The sequence below is a fragment of the Rhinoraja longicauda genome, chromosome 28, assembly GCF_053455715.1.
Source record: "Rhinoraja longicauda isolate Sanriku21f chromosome 28, sRhiLon1.1, whole genome shotgun sequence".
Taxonomy (NCBI): domain Eukaryota; kingdom Metazoa; phylum Chordata; class Chondrichthyes; order Rajiformes; family Arhynchobatidae; genus Rhinoraja; species Rhinoraja longicauda.
Genome location: NC_135980.1, coordinates 29,327,787 through 29,342,551, shown reverse-complemented (window position 1 = coordinate 29,342,551; position 14,765 = coordinate 29,327,787). Strand labels below are relative to the sequence as shown.

Below are 14,765 nucleotides of genomic sequence, written 5' to 3'. Positions count from 1 at the left end.
GAGGTGCGACTGGTGTAAATGGGGCATGTTGGTCGACGTGGGCAAGTTGGGCCGAAGGACCCGTTTCCAAGATGTAGGCTGTGCTTGCCTAATGACTTGTTTATTCGGTTGCCTTTGTAGGTTTTTAATATGTTTCTACTAAAATTATGTGATAATGTTTGGCAGCCTGCAGAACTGGAGGTGTTTGATCTGTTGACGCTAACGGCAGCTGTCTTTATCTTGCAGTTCCAAAGAATAATGTCTTTATGCCATTGAGTTTCTGCCAGGCAGCGGCCAGCAACTCTGACTCAGAGCCAGGTAATGTCCTATAATCTATCACTCGGAAATGTTTGCCCTTTCTTTGTTCCCTTTGTGCCTTATTTGTACATTTGTATATAACATCTGGAGGCGGGAAAGATGTGCCCCTGTTGTAGACTTCGATTAAGCTTTACATTTACTCTTTGCGGGATGCCAAGTGTAATAATCCTGAAAGGAAGCGGGTAGGTGTGCATGAGTCTAAATACACATCTTGGACTTGCACAAGGACTTTACAAGGTATGAGAAGTGAATTGGTTGTGCTGCTAGATTTACGTTTTATCTTTACTTCATTGGTGCAACATATTAATTTAGTGGTTTCCTTAACTATTTAGATGAAAAGAACATTGGCTTTCGGCTGAAACCTCCGACTTTAATCCATGGCCAAGCTCCCAGTGCTGGTGAGTAATATATAAAGTTGTAGAGAGACAGCGATTGTAGAAGTGAGGCCCACCAAATTCTGTGCCTGAGGTGGTGGATAACTGGAACGCATTCTGACTTTGTTGCATATGTAGGGCCTTAACCCAATGACTCAATACAAACATGTTTGCTGGGTTATATCCTTGCTGCAACAGGAATTGAAAATACAATTGCCAATCGCGCTCTGCATTTTACTGAGATTGAACAAATCATTTGGGTGTTGCACTTTAGCAGAAGCAGATGGACTTCTCATATTGAATGGTTTCCTTTGAAGCTGAAACCACACATTTGCCAGGCTCTTCAGTGCTATAATATTTCCTTGAGCAAAAGAGACAAAAGTTCTCTGGTGTTGTAGTTTCCTCAATACTGGAAGCAAGAGGAAATAAAAAGTTTCATTGTTGCATGGCCCCTATTAGAACCATATGCAAGATAATAGAGCAAAATCTGTCCAGTGTGCCGTATGTTCACAGTTGCAGCAAAGACCTGTCATTGTTCAGCACCGCAAAGATCTGTATTTGCTACATTGGACACATGGTCCTTATAAATTACTGATTAGTTAAGTATTCCAACTTGACTTTGTTACCTTTTACAGGTGGCTAAGGCTCAAATAATTTCCTGCTTATGGTCTTTTTATTAATATCGTTGGTTTGCAATTTTCATATAGGTAAAAATAATATCCCATTCACCTGGGACAGCAATTTAATTTGAAAATGTGTAAGAACATTGTAATGTAAGATCTAATAGTTCCTACAACAGCAATTTTGCCTCAGCCTCAGCGCGGTGGTGCAGCGGTAGAGTTGCTGCCTCACAGTGCTTGCATCGTCGGGTTTGATCCCGACTACAGGTGCTGTCTGTACGGAGTTTGTACGTTTTCCCCGTGACCTGCATGGCTTTTCTTCGAGATCTTCGGTTTCCTCCCACACTCCAAAGATGTGCAGGTTTGTAGGTTAATTGGCTTGGGTTTGTATACTTGGTGTAAGTGTAAATTGTCCTTAGTGTGTGTAGGCTTGTGCTAATGGGCGGGGATCGCCGGTCGGCACGGACTTGGTGGGCCGAAGGGCCTGTTTCCGCGCTGTATCTCTAAACTAAATTATAAAATATTTTTAGTTAACAAAGATATTTTGAGGATATGTAGATATTTTAAACTAGGCAACTATTTTAAACTAGGAAAGTACAGTCGGGAAAAAGAGCATTGAAAGCTTGGCATGTTACTTTTTCCTGAAGTAATTTGAAATGAGAAACTTGCTTTATAACATTTATGGGCAATGTAAAAAGCACTGTTAGTGGAAGTAACCCAAACAACGGTACTGTATTGGGTTTAAAAACCTGTTGAATTTCTAACTTGTAGTAAAGGATGAGGGGGGATCTTATTGAAACATATAAGATAATTAGGGGATTGGACACATTAGAGGCAGGAAACATGTTCCCAATGTTGGGGGAGTCCAGAACAAGGGGCCACAGTTTAAGAATAAGGGGTAGGCCATTTAGAACGGAGATGAGGAAGAACTTTTTCAGTCAGAGAGTGGTGAAGGTGTGGAATTCTCTGCCTCAGAAGGCAGTGGAGGCCAGTTCGTTGGATGCTTTCAAGAGAGAGCTGGATAGAGCTCTTAAGGATAGCGGAGTGAGGGGGTATGGGGAGAAGGCAGGAACGGGGTACTGATTGAGAGTGATCAGCCATGATCGCATTGAATGGCAGTGCTGGCTCGAAGGGCTGAATGGCCTACTCCTGCACCTATTGTCTATTGTCTATAAATACCAAATCATACAGTATTGAGCAGATGCATCTTCTAATGTCTTTTAAAGAAGTAAATTTCTGTGCAAACAATTATTTATTTTGAAGGTAGACACAAAATGCTGGAGTAACTCAGCGGGACAGGCAGCATCTCTGGAGAGAAGGAATGGGTGACTTTCAGGTCGAGACCCTTCTTCAGACTGATGTCAGGGGAGGGGGCGGGACAAAGATAGGATGTAGTCGGAGACAGGAAGACTAGTGGGAGAACTGGGAAGGGGGAGGGGATAGAGAGGGAGAGAAGGGATTATCTGAAGTTAGAGAAGTCAATGTTGATACCACTGGAGTATAAACTACCCGAGCGAAATATGAGGTGCTGTTCCTTCAATATGCGCTGGGCCTCACTCTGACAATGGAGGAGGCCCAGGTCAGATTGGGAATGGGATGGGGAGTTGAAGTGCTGAGCCACCGAGAGATCAGGTAAAGACGTACTGAGCGGAGTTGTTGAGCAAAACGATCGCCGAGCCTGCACTTGGTCTCGCTGATGTAGAGAAGTTGACACCTGGAACAGCGGATAGATGAGGTTGGAGGAGGTGCAGGTGTACACATTATTTATTTTGTGTTCTTTTATTATAATTTGATTTTATATAAACCAAATTATGGCATTAAACTGCAAATATCAATATTTACAGGCTTGCCTAATTGTTGCAAGAGACTGGTGTACATGTGTGAGCAGGTTTAAGTGGTGTATATAGGACTGACCTATATATCAGTATTGGCTTTGTATCTAAGTAAACTTTTCCCAGAGATTCGATATGCCCGTGTGCATGTATCCCTAATTGTAGTAACAAACTCTGTGTCTGTGTGTGTGTGTGTGTGTGGTTATATGGTTGTATTTACAGGCATTTTTGTTGCAAAAATAAATGAGAACATTTATGCTGTTGGGCATTATATTTGATATTGTTTAAACATGATTGAAGTTATTAACGGAAACATTTCCTCCGTGGAAAAAATTGTTGCATTCTTCGCGTTTCTAACAACATAAATAATGGATAGCAACCTCCTGATCTGACACATTCTTGAATTTGCAGCACCACTGTGTGTTTCAAAACGTAGTGGGAAATGATTACTGAAACAATACCCAGATAAGAGATTAATTTTGTTGTTTTACACTTTCACTCGAGGAATAAGTTGATTTGCTACTGAGTGTGCTGTGCTCTGATAATTTTGCACAGATAGCATTACTATTAATGGGGGAAGAAACTAGCGCAATTACAGTAACTTGCATTAATAGGTTAATATTGGGTATGCCTTTGCAGTTGATTTCCAGGCATGATTTTTAAGGCCGCACATCTCCAAAAGTTGGCATCAATGTTGATTTATGAGGCGTGGCAGGTGTTTTTAATAGGATATCAAGGCAATTTGGAATCTTTAGTGTTGTGATTTAATTTTCTGCACTTTGAAATCTTCTGAATTAGGAATGTTTTGGTTAATGTGGCGCAAATGTTAAATTTACTGCAATCTAAGAAGCACCATATTTGACTCATCAAACTCCGTTAGTTTTCTTCTGAGCATCTTATTTAATTTCATTTACCTTGTTGCACGCAGCCCATAATAATTTTGTAATGAAAGATCGAAGACATAAAATAGTTTTGCAATATTTTGTGACAGAATATGCATTCCAATGGGCCTCTGGGTTAAGAAATTGATTTCAATTCCAGTTTAGTTATTTTTGTGATTTATTTAAAATTTGGGCATTTTGCTTCATGCAGTGGAAATAACTTTGATAATTTACCTCACCATATCCTAAATGTTTTTCTGGGGGAAAATAGGGAGACTCTAGGCCTGTTGCCTCTAGCTAATCATAGAATATCATACTTTTAAAATATTTTTTAAAATTGCAATAACTTTTGGTGTTTGGAGTTTTCGTTAAAGGAATACTTGAATTAAATAATCTAGTTCTCTGCAGTGTGTGATTTGCCATTGAATTCCTACATCAATAGCAAGTTCAGGATCCACTACAATTTAATTGTAGGCATTAGCTGCCCCCCGTTCTTGGAAATGGAAATATGTGTTGTTGAAGCTTCCTAAATTGGTGACCTGTCCGCTGTATTTGCTTAAATGGTGTCTCGGTTCCTTTTTGGTAGATACTTTTATTAAAATGTAATTTACCAGTTTAGTGTTTTTCCAATTCTCTGAAAACATCAATACCAAGGGGCTGGATTTGTTATTAAGGCTGTATTCTTCATTGTCAGGTGCAAATGTTTCATTCCATAGAATATAAAGCTAGGAAGTACACTATTTGGACCAAATATTCCATATTGGCTTTCATTCTCCACGTGATCATGAATCCTAAATGCATATATTCACTTTGTAATCATATATTTCTCCTTTACCTCAGTCATATATCTATTGTTAAATGTTGTCATCGTTTCCGCTTCATTGACCATCTCTGCTCTCCTAGTCTGTCAGTATCGGCACCTGTTAACCTGATGAAAGCCATCTTAAAGTCGATCAATCACCTACTCTTATCAGGAAGTAATAATGTTTAAGTTGCTACTTTGATCCATCCATCTTATTCCGTGTTACTAGTCACAATTGTCAACATTGTTTAACCAAATCGCATGCAAGAAATGTGTTCGTTTGTACTTGGTGTCAGTGGATCAAATTGGCCCAGGTTAAAATGGTTACTTGATAAAGGCCTTCAACAACCGGAAAATGTCATCATAATTTTAAACTCATTCATCAAATACTTTCTTAATTTAAGGTGAACAAATAATTTCTTAACATCTCATATTTCAACAACAATTGTCAAAACTCTCCAGGCACTTGGTTTTCCTGTTATCTGTGTTCAGCTCTCTTAGTTTATTCCAATTGTGTTATGTAGCATTCTATGCTTCTCTGTAAGATTGGCATATCCTCCATTTATTGCAGAGCTATCATTTATTTAGCTTTTCAAAAATAAAATGAATCTGTTGATAGAACATCCACAATAGTTTTCTGGGTTTGCAATATATCTTGTAACTGGATAAATATAATGGCATATATTGATATTGTGTTCACATGCCAATTTTTTTAAATGTGTGTATCTGCATCTTACAAGTTCTTTCCAAATGCATGGGAAATGAGTAGACTACAGGGAGAGCATATTGTAAAAGACATTTACCTTATGTGCGTTAATTTTTTAACAATTCTGACTTTCAATGGCAAATTTTAGTATTGTTCTGAGGACCAGATCACGGGCATTCAAGCCTGGCGATGCAGAATCACACAAGAAGTCCAGACGCCACCTTGATCAGGACATCGATAAGGCTACAAGGGGCTTTTGTTCTAAACTGGAGGATGAGGGGGATGTTCGGCAGCTGTGGCAGGCTTTCACGCCATCACTTCCTACAAGGCGAAACCAGGGGGCAGCTCAAGCGACAGTGAAGCATTGCTCCCAGATGAGTTCTTAGTGATCTCCGCACTTTGATAGAGAGAACCCCTCCCGGACCCCCATAGCCCCCAAAAGTATTACAATCACAGTCGCAGAGGCAACGTCAGAAAATCCTTCAGGAGGGTGAACCCTCGGAGAGTGCCTGGACCAGATGCTATACCTAGTCATGTTTGTCAAAGTTGTGCCGACCAACTGACTGAAGTTTTTGCGGACATCTTCAACCTCTCACTACTGAAGTTTGAGGCTTTTCCTGCAATAATTCTGGTGCCCAAGAGGAATAAGGTGACGTACCTCAGTGACTACCAACCGGTGGCATTAATGTCCATGTGAGGAATTGCTTTAAGAGGTTGCTTATGGCCTGTGTTTAGGTGGCACTTTCCTGGCAGCTTTAGTGAGTGATTGCAGTGCACTGCAGGCATAGTGTGCCATTGTTGGAGAGAGTGCATTTTGAAGATGGTGATAGGGTAGCAGTAAAGCAAGTTGTTCTGTACAGGATGATGCTCATCTTCTTGGTTCTCAGCTATTTGGTGTTAAGCAGACCATAAAATCTGCTTCCTCTAAAGTGAAAAACAAGGTGTACAGAAAGGAACTGCAGATGCTGATTTATACTGAAGATAGACACAAAGTGCTGGAATAACTCATCGGGTCAGACAGCATCTCTAGAGAACAAGGATCGGTGCCATTTCAGGTCGGGACCCTTCTTTAGACTGAAAGTAGAGGGCTCCTGTTCCCTCCCCTCTACTTTCAGTCTGAAGGAGGGACCCAACCCAAAACGTCACCCATCCTTTTTCTCCAGAGACGCTGCCTGACCTGCTGAGTTACTCCAGCACTTTGTGTCGATCTTCGTGAGGAACAAGATACCAAGGCAATTTCATTGAGCAAAATATTCAATAATTTATTTTGGAAGGTAATATATTTCCTTCCTTCCTTTGAGAAGATTCAAACATTGCTATTAATAACCAACCTCAACATATGTGGATCAGATTCTAAATACCAAATTAGGGAATTTTTTCATTTTTGAACTTGCCTGGGCCATCTGTATTTTGTTTTCGCTTTACTATCCTAGTTAAGGTCCTTGTATCAATATGATCTTTAGCATTTTAATACTTGTCATGCGTCTTCCAAGACATTTTAATAGCAAATAAGGTTGAATATTTTCTTTCTTTGTAATGTAATAATAATAATAATAATAATATTCATTTATTGTCATTGCAACGAGTACAACGAAATTAAAAAAATAGCCAATCCTATATATATATATATATATATATATATCCCTAGTCTTGAAACTTTTCATTCTTAAGTGACCCTTTATCTTTTGTGCTTTTATGTGGTTTTGAGGGAATTATTCAAAGAGCTTCCTTATCCAAAATTGCAACTGCTATTAATTTGTAACAAGATAACATTTTGATTTGTCATAACTGGGTCTCTTTATTGATGACTACCTCATGATAGGGCTTGTCTTCAGTAAGTGATTAATAGTAACCCAAATTCTCTTGGTTTTCAAGTTCTGTCAAGAATGACAAATTATTGTTTCATCTGTGGTCACTCGGTGAACAGTGGGTTGACCTGCTATACAAGCCATAAGCATGGCAAAGAAAATTTGCCTGCTACAAGTCCTGAATATTTGGATCATTTTCTACCTACATTTTGCATTTTGAATCATGCTGAAGTAACCCTTAAATGGCATCTGATGGCGGATTTGTGTTGACCGTTTCAGCATAACTTGTAGAGAAAGAAATTTCAATGAGGTTTTCTTCCATGAATCATCTTTGGTGCCATGCATCGAGTCATAGTTACACAGCAGAAAAATGGGCCCTTCAGCCCAAATCGTCCTGCTGACCAAGATGTCTAAGTTAGATAGTCGTATTCGCTTGCATTTGCTCCATAACTTTTGTGTTCCCAGAGATACGTATTGCTTTTGGAAAGCCCACTTATGTTGGTTTCTCTGATGATCAATACATCTGCAGAGGAAGCAATAAATGGAAGTTGTTAAGGCAGTTCAAGTGTTGGTTCTCTAACTTATTGGATTTCAAAGATTAGGTAACGAATGTATTTGAAACCTTTGTATCAGTAATTCCCTCTACATAAATCCTTGTTACCTTACTGCATTTTAATTATTTGATGAAGCACAACAAAATTGAGTCATAGGGTAATACACCGCTGAAACAGAACCTTCGGCCCAGCTCATCTACGCCAAAACAAGATGACATTAAAGCTCGTCCATTTGCTTGCATTTGGCCCATATCCCTCCAAACGTTTTCTATCCATGTACCTGTCCAAATATCTTTTTAAATGGTATTTTTGTGCCTGCCTCAACTACTTTCTCTGGCAGCTCGTTCCGTGTACATACCACCCTCTGCTCCCTTGCTTGTCCCATGCTGCCCTTCATAAATAATGGTACCCGCATTAGCCACACTCCATTTTCTGAAACCTGAACTGTGGCTAAAAACAATGCAAATATCTCTGCAATGGCCTCTGCAATTTCTTCCCCAGCTTCTCACGAGGTTTGAGTATACGAAGGTGGTCAGGCCCTGGGCTTTATCCACCTTAATACACATTAAGACCATCCATGCCTCCTCTTTGATAATTCGTCCATGGTCCAAGACATCACAATCCCTATGCCGCAGTTCCTTAGCATCCATGATCGACTCCACAGTAAAAACTCATGAGAAATATTCATTAAACTCTCACCTATTACCTGTGAACGCACACATAAATGGCCATGTTGATCTTTAAGGGGGCGTTTTTCTCCCTAAGCACCCTTAAATTAATGTGTACCACATATATTTACCTTCTTTAAAAACCCTGAAAGGAAATGAGAATTAGGCACTGTTGATCCTGTAATCAACTTCCCTAATAGAACTGAAACGTGACCCAATTCCATTAAAATGGTTTACAGAGGATACAGAGCTACAGCCTTTGATGAGTACCCTTTTCATTTTAAGTGACAACGTTGAAATTTATTTGAGGTTGGCTGAAATAAATAACGCTAATGGAGTCGCAAAATGAAATACGTCCTCTGCCTCCTACAAGGATGCCATCCTTTTTTCAAACGTTTTCGTCTCATCTGCTGTCAAGATAAGGTCTCTACTCTTCGAAATGTCCTCCTTGTGGGAACGTGGCTTCCCCTTTGCTGTAGTTTGTGTTGCCTCACGCGCAGTACCTCCATTTCCCACAATTCTGGTCTCACGCCACCCCAGACAAAAACAGTAATAGAGTTTCCTTGGCCCTCATCTTTCATCCCACCAGTATCCATACGCAACATATCCATTGCCATTTCCGACAGCTCTAACATTATCCCCTCTACCCCTAACTAGTCTTCCCCTCTACCCCTTCCCCCCACCACCTTCCCTTTCTGCTTTTGCAGAGACTAGCTTCTTTGTTAATTTCTGTTATTTGGTACTCATGTTGTGGCCTCTTACATTCACAAAACCAAGCATCGACAGTCATCTTTTTGTCTTATTTGCTCTTGTCTGCAATGGCCACCCTGAACTTCTGATTGCATATCATGAAAATTCTCCTTTCTATTCCCACGCTAACCTGTCAATTCACTGCATTCTCCAATGTTACAAAGAAGCCAAACACACAGTGGCGCAGCGGTAGAGTTGCTGCCTTACAGCGCCAGAGACCTGGGTTCCATCCCAACTACGGGTGCTGTACGTTCTCCCCGTGACTGCGTGGGTTTTCTCTGAGATCTTCAGTTTCATCCCACACACCAAAGACGAACAAGTTTGTAGGTTAAATTGGCTTGGTATAGATGTAAATTGTCCCCACTGTGTGTCGGATAGTGTTAATGTGCGGGCATTGCTGGTCGGTGCGGACTTGGTGGGCTGAAGGGCCTGTTTTCGCGCTGTGTCTCTAAAACTAAAAACTAAAACTAAATGGAAAATAATATCTCAAATTCAACTTGGGTAGCTTGCAGTCCAAATCTGCGAACACTGTATTTTCCGATTTTAACCCATAGCCCCTTTGTGCTTTACTCCCATAGCACTCATCCATTCACCTAGTTTTCTTTTCCTCTCTGCACATTTCCCATCTTCTCCTCCACTCGATTCCATCATCCACTTCCTATCGGGTTCCATCTAACACCTACCAGCCTCTGTTCCACACCCCTCCCCATCTCTTGCTGGTGAATATGGCAATCATTCCTCTTCCGTCTTGATCCTGATGCAAGCTTCTGCCCAAAATATCAAATCACATCCTTATGACTTAATAGATGCTGCTTGACCACCTGACTTAGAGTCATAGAGTGATACAGTGTGGAAACAGGCCCTTCGGCCCAACTCGTCCATACCGGCCAACAATGTCCTAGCTACCCTAGTCCCACTTGCCTGCGCTTGGTCCATAACCCTCCAAACCTGTCCTATCCATGTGCCTGTCCAACCGTTTCTTAAACAATAGGATAGTCTCAGCCTCAACTACCACGTCTGGCAGCTTGTTCCATACACCCACCACCCTCTGTGAAAAAGTTACCCCTTGGATTCCTATTAAATCTTTTCCGCTTCACCTTGAACCTATGTCCTCTGATCCTCGATTCCCCTACTCTGGGTAAAAGACTCTGTGCATCTACCTGATCTATTCCTCTCATGATTCTGCACACATCACCCAGACTTCTTCCAGAATTCTAATTTTAGCAAGTATCTGTTTTCACGGGTGTTTCTAGACTGGTGGTCATTTGCACAATCTAATGTTATGTCTCCTCATGGTCTAATGACCATTTTCTCTCTCGAATATGCTGGTGAATTGTATGCCACTTGTACTTTATTCATGTGACTGCAGCATTGCATTCGCCATCGAGCTTCAGAGCTGCTAATATTTGAAGAGTAAACTTTAGATTTGAGCTCCAAAATAATAGCAATAATTGCATCCTCCTTTCTGTTAGGCATCTTTTTTAGCATTAAACTGCTGTGTTCATTTTAAACATCTTACTAACCAAAGCAGTACAGCTTCATTTCACACTTCAGTCATGCCACTGCTTGGAGCTTTCATCTCCTTGTGGAGATTTTCCCAGATAGTGATGCTTTGGTACAGTAAAATTCATAATTCACTTATTTTGGTTTTTTTCGAACTACCAGTTGACATCCCCATTTTACTTTATAGCACCATGGCCTGCAGCGGACACTGTCCAACAGGAGGAATGACTGTCTTCCTACAGTGCTCCTTAACACGACAACATTATGTTGCACTATACTAGAATTGCAGCTTTACTCAACGCAGTATGCTTGAATGAGAACAAAGCTGAGGTGATGTAAATCAGTTGTTTGGTCTTGCAGGTCTTCCTAGTCAGAAGTCCAAGGAGCAGCATCGGAGAGTGCTACGTCCAGCAGTCCTGCAGCCACCACAGCCGAAGTCCTTTACACAAAACGGTAACTGGTTGGAACTGCAATTCCTCTTTGTACTGTCTAGCCTCTCAGAAAATTTGTTGCCAATCTGCATATGCTACTAAAGCTGCATTTCCCCTTACAATATCCATCTAATTTATTAAAAGTAAATCTCAAAATAGCCTCGCCTGAAGTATGAGTTATGAAATTCAAATTCCATATGTTTGCTCAAATAAGCACAATTGTTTCGTTGGCGTTTATGTTGAGATCTGTCAATTGTCAGAATTGTGTAATATTTTAGCTGCAGCTGCAATCAGCTGTGAACCTTCCCATCAATTTTCCATTTTCTGTATGCTTGTTTTTCTTTCCTTTCCCCCACATCACCTCCCCCAGTACGTGAGACCAAATAACTATTCTGCAAGTGACTATTTTTGTTCAAAGAACCAGCAAAAGTAAAATGATGGGATTTATTTGAGAATCTTTCGGCTTACATTTTAACTTGCAAAGGAACGTCAGTTTAATCTTCTTCTGCAAAATGACAGGTCGTCTAATTGACTTGAACGACTGACACAATTTAAAGGTTATTCAGACATATCATGTCCTTCGTAAAGCCAGGATTCAGTCAGAGCATTGAAGAAAGTATGGGAGTCAGCATGAAGATAAGTTAATTTGCACTGTGTTTAGGATCCGGGGCCTAACCAGTGAGCCAATTATAATTGAATGCATGAGAAAGTTTGAACAGTGCAAAGTTCAAACTCTGAATTATTGTTTTGTAACAGGTACATAAAACCGCCTGGATTACAGTATAACAGTATAACAGTATACTGAATTGAATTTTTGAGAGACAAAATTGTTCTTTCCAAGGGTCAGTCTTCATCTTCATCATCCACAGGTTTCATAAGCAGAATTCCATATAAAATTATTGCTTTGCACATACATTCTTCATTAGCACATCCCTTTTTGCTGCTCGTACGTCATTCTGAATTTAAATGATCCTTGTGCTTAAGACTTCAGTTTGCGAGAAGCGCAAGGACAATTGCTACTCGTGATTTGACAGCAGTGGCTGATGGAAAAGGTTCTATTCCTACAGGAGTTGTAAAAGAGAAGTACAATAATAATGAGATGGGATGAAAAAAAGGGTGGAGATAATGGTTTTAGAAACAAAGCAAAGAAATAGAATTCAACATTGGTGGTAAACAGTGAAACAAGATCAATAAGAAAAAGTAACAGTACAAAAACCACTGGAAATAGTAATGAAATTTGAAAAGTGAGGAAAAACTAAGGAAGAAAAGAGAAACTTGCATGCTCTGTGGAATCTTGATTTGGAATTCATGGGATCATTCAATTTAATCTCTTGTCTTTGTTGATGGAAGATCATTGGCACAATTCTAGATGAATGGTTTTGAACGCGGCACAGTATATGACTTGCACCACTGTAAAAATCCAGAATCATGTAAAAAAAAATGTACACGAAGGGAAAAAAAAGTGGCAATGTTTATTTTGGCAAAAGGATAACTTGTTTTGTGCATTTCTCATCGTAATTTCTCTAATTCTCCATTTTGAGCATTGGGTGGTTATTTATGTTTTGATTATTGAATTAGTATATTGTCTAAATAACTAATTTCCATGAAGTCCCAGACTAGTTGTTTCAGAAATTTGTATCGTGTTGCATATTGAGTGCGTTTTAAAAGATTGCCACCCTTGAATTAAATATCGTGAATCCTGGAGGTGTGTGTGTAAAAAAAAATATATATATTGTTTCGTATGCAAGAGAACAATTTATCGATGAGCTGACCTTGTGGAAGAAAGTTAAAGTAGTGACTGATGATAGGAGATCTTTCTCTTCTTCAGTAATGTAAACACTGAACTTTTGGTTAATTGCAAGCATTCAAAAGTTTCAACTGTTCTTTTTAGAAAGCTGTTCACATAGTTCTAACCATCGATGGACAAATGTTTATTCAGATGCATCGGACCCATAATGTGACCAGTCGTCTGTGATCCCATTTTCTATGTTCTAGGTCCAGTCAAGCGTGGGTTCTGGATCTCTGGTGCAGTGCACACCTCACACACTAGTTTAATTGTTTCTGCAGAGAAAAAAACCCTCAGATGCTGGTTTAAATCGAAGGTAGACACAAAATGCTGGAGTAACTCAGCGGGTCCGACTGAGGAAGGGTCTCGACCAGAAACGTCACTCATTCCTTCTCTCCCGAGATGCTGCCTGACCCGCCGAGTTACTCCAGCATTTTGTGTTTACCTTTAATTGTTTCTGCATTTCTCCAACATGTTAGCATGAACCTTAAAAGGCTCTTTGGTATTAACCATACAAATATTTCTATGTGAATTTCCAGATATGAAATGCAAGGAAGATGAGCCTACTTGATGGTACATGGATAGGACAGGTTTGAAGGGATATGGACCAGATGCGGGCAGGTGGGACCAGTGTAGCTGGGACACGTTGGCCGGTCTGGGCAAGTTGGGCGGAAGGGCCTGTTTCGAAGCTGTATCACTCTTATGATTCTATGACTCTACTTGTGTAAAATTGGTTTTAAAAGTTGATTCCTCATTGTCTTTTAGAAAAATGCAGGACATGTTGTACTGTAATATATTTTGCCATACTTGAAATTCTGATAAACTCTGCAATTTAAATCAATCCATTAAGTGCAAATAATGTTATGTTTTGCTGGTCCAATTTACCTGCACTCAATTTTTTTCAGTGGGTGGAGTCTTTCAAACGTCAGAAGTTTCAGAGATACTGCATATAACTATTGCAGTATTTGTAGCATGCACTGCTACAAGCAAAACTAATTGTACTTTGTGTCTATATGATTGAGGCATTGTTTGTGAGAGGATGTATAGAATGCTATTCAAGAAGGATTTACAGCAGTGATTTGTTAAAGAGCATGGCACGAGTAAATAATAATTCTGCTGATAGTTATTAAGGAATTACTCAGAAACCCTCGAAATTAATCTGTTTGGAAAATTATTTTTTCAAGGGTTAATGATTGTGATGCTTTTAAGTTGAGAATCCAGGCAGGGGTTATTTTTGGACAGTTAGGATGAAGTTTATCAACAGAATATATTGCAGTTTTCATAAGCTCAGAACGTCAGTACAGATGCTCCCCGATTTACGATGCTTCAACTTACGATATTTCGACTTTACGATGGCGCAAACGCTGGGCAACGGCAGCGAGCCGCAGCTCGCTTCCGGCCACGTGATTAGGTGTATTAAATGCATTTCGACTTACGACATTTTTGGTTTACAATGGATTTATCGGAACGGAACCCCATCGTAAGTTGAGGAACACCTGTAAAAACCTTGCAGCCAGAGTATAGTTATTGTTGCACTACACAGTGCGGAAGAACATTTTATGTAGAAACAAAATATGAAGACATTATTATTGGCCTTATCATCCTCTGCCTTATTATCCAGTTTTCCCAAACATTTACCGAGCTATGCCTTTTGACCTGCATCAGGAATAATTTTTAAAAAAACAAATTTTCCAAGAAATTTCAAAATGGTTATTAAAAAGCAATTAATCCCATTAGGCCTGTTTCATCAAGT

The 14,765-nt window shown here is 39.9% G+C and overlaps 1 protein-coding gene across 5 annotated transcripts in view; it reads left to right on the top strand.

Annotated features, from left to right (window-relative positions):
* The window catches only part of LOC144607265 (ran-binding protein 3-like), an 89,503-nt gene that overhangs the window by 31,871 nt on the left and 42,867 nt on the right, over positions 1-14,765 (top strand). For 4 of the 5 annotated variants that reach the window (XM_078423987.1, XM_078423988.1, XM_078423991.1 and 1 more), the window contains 3 exons: positions 226-297; positions 630-695; positions 11,156-11,248. In XM_078423987.1, the coding sequence (XP_078280113.1) occupies positions 226-297; positions 630-695; positions 11,156-11,248 (231 nt within the window). The remainder of the gene's footprint in view (positions 1-225; positions 298-629; positions 696-11,155; positions 11,249-14,765) is intronic. The other variant, XM_078423989.1, reaches the window with a different exon arrangement.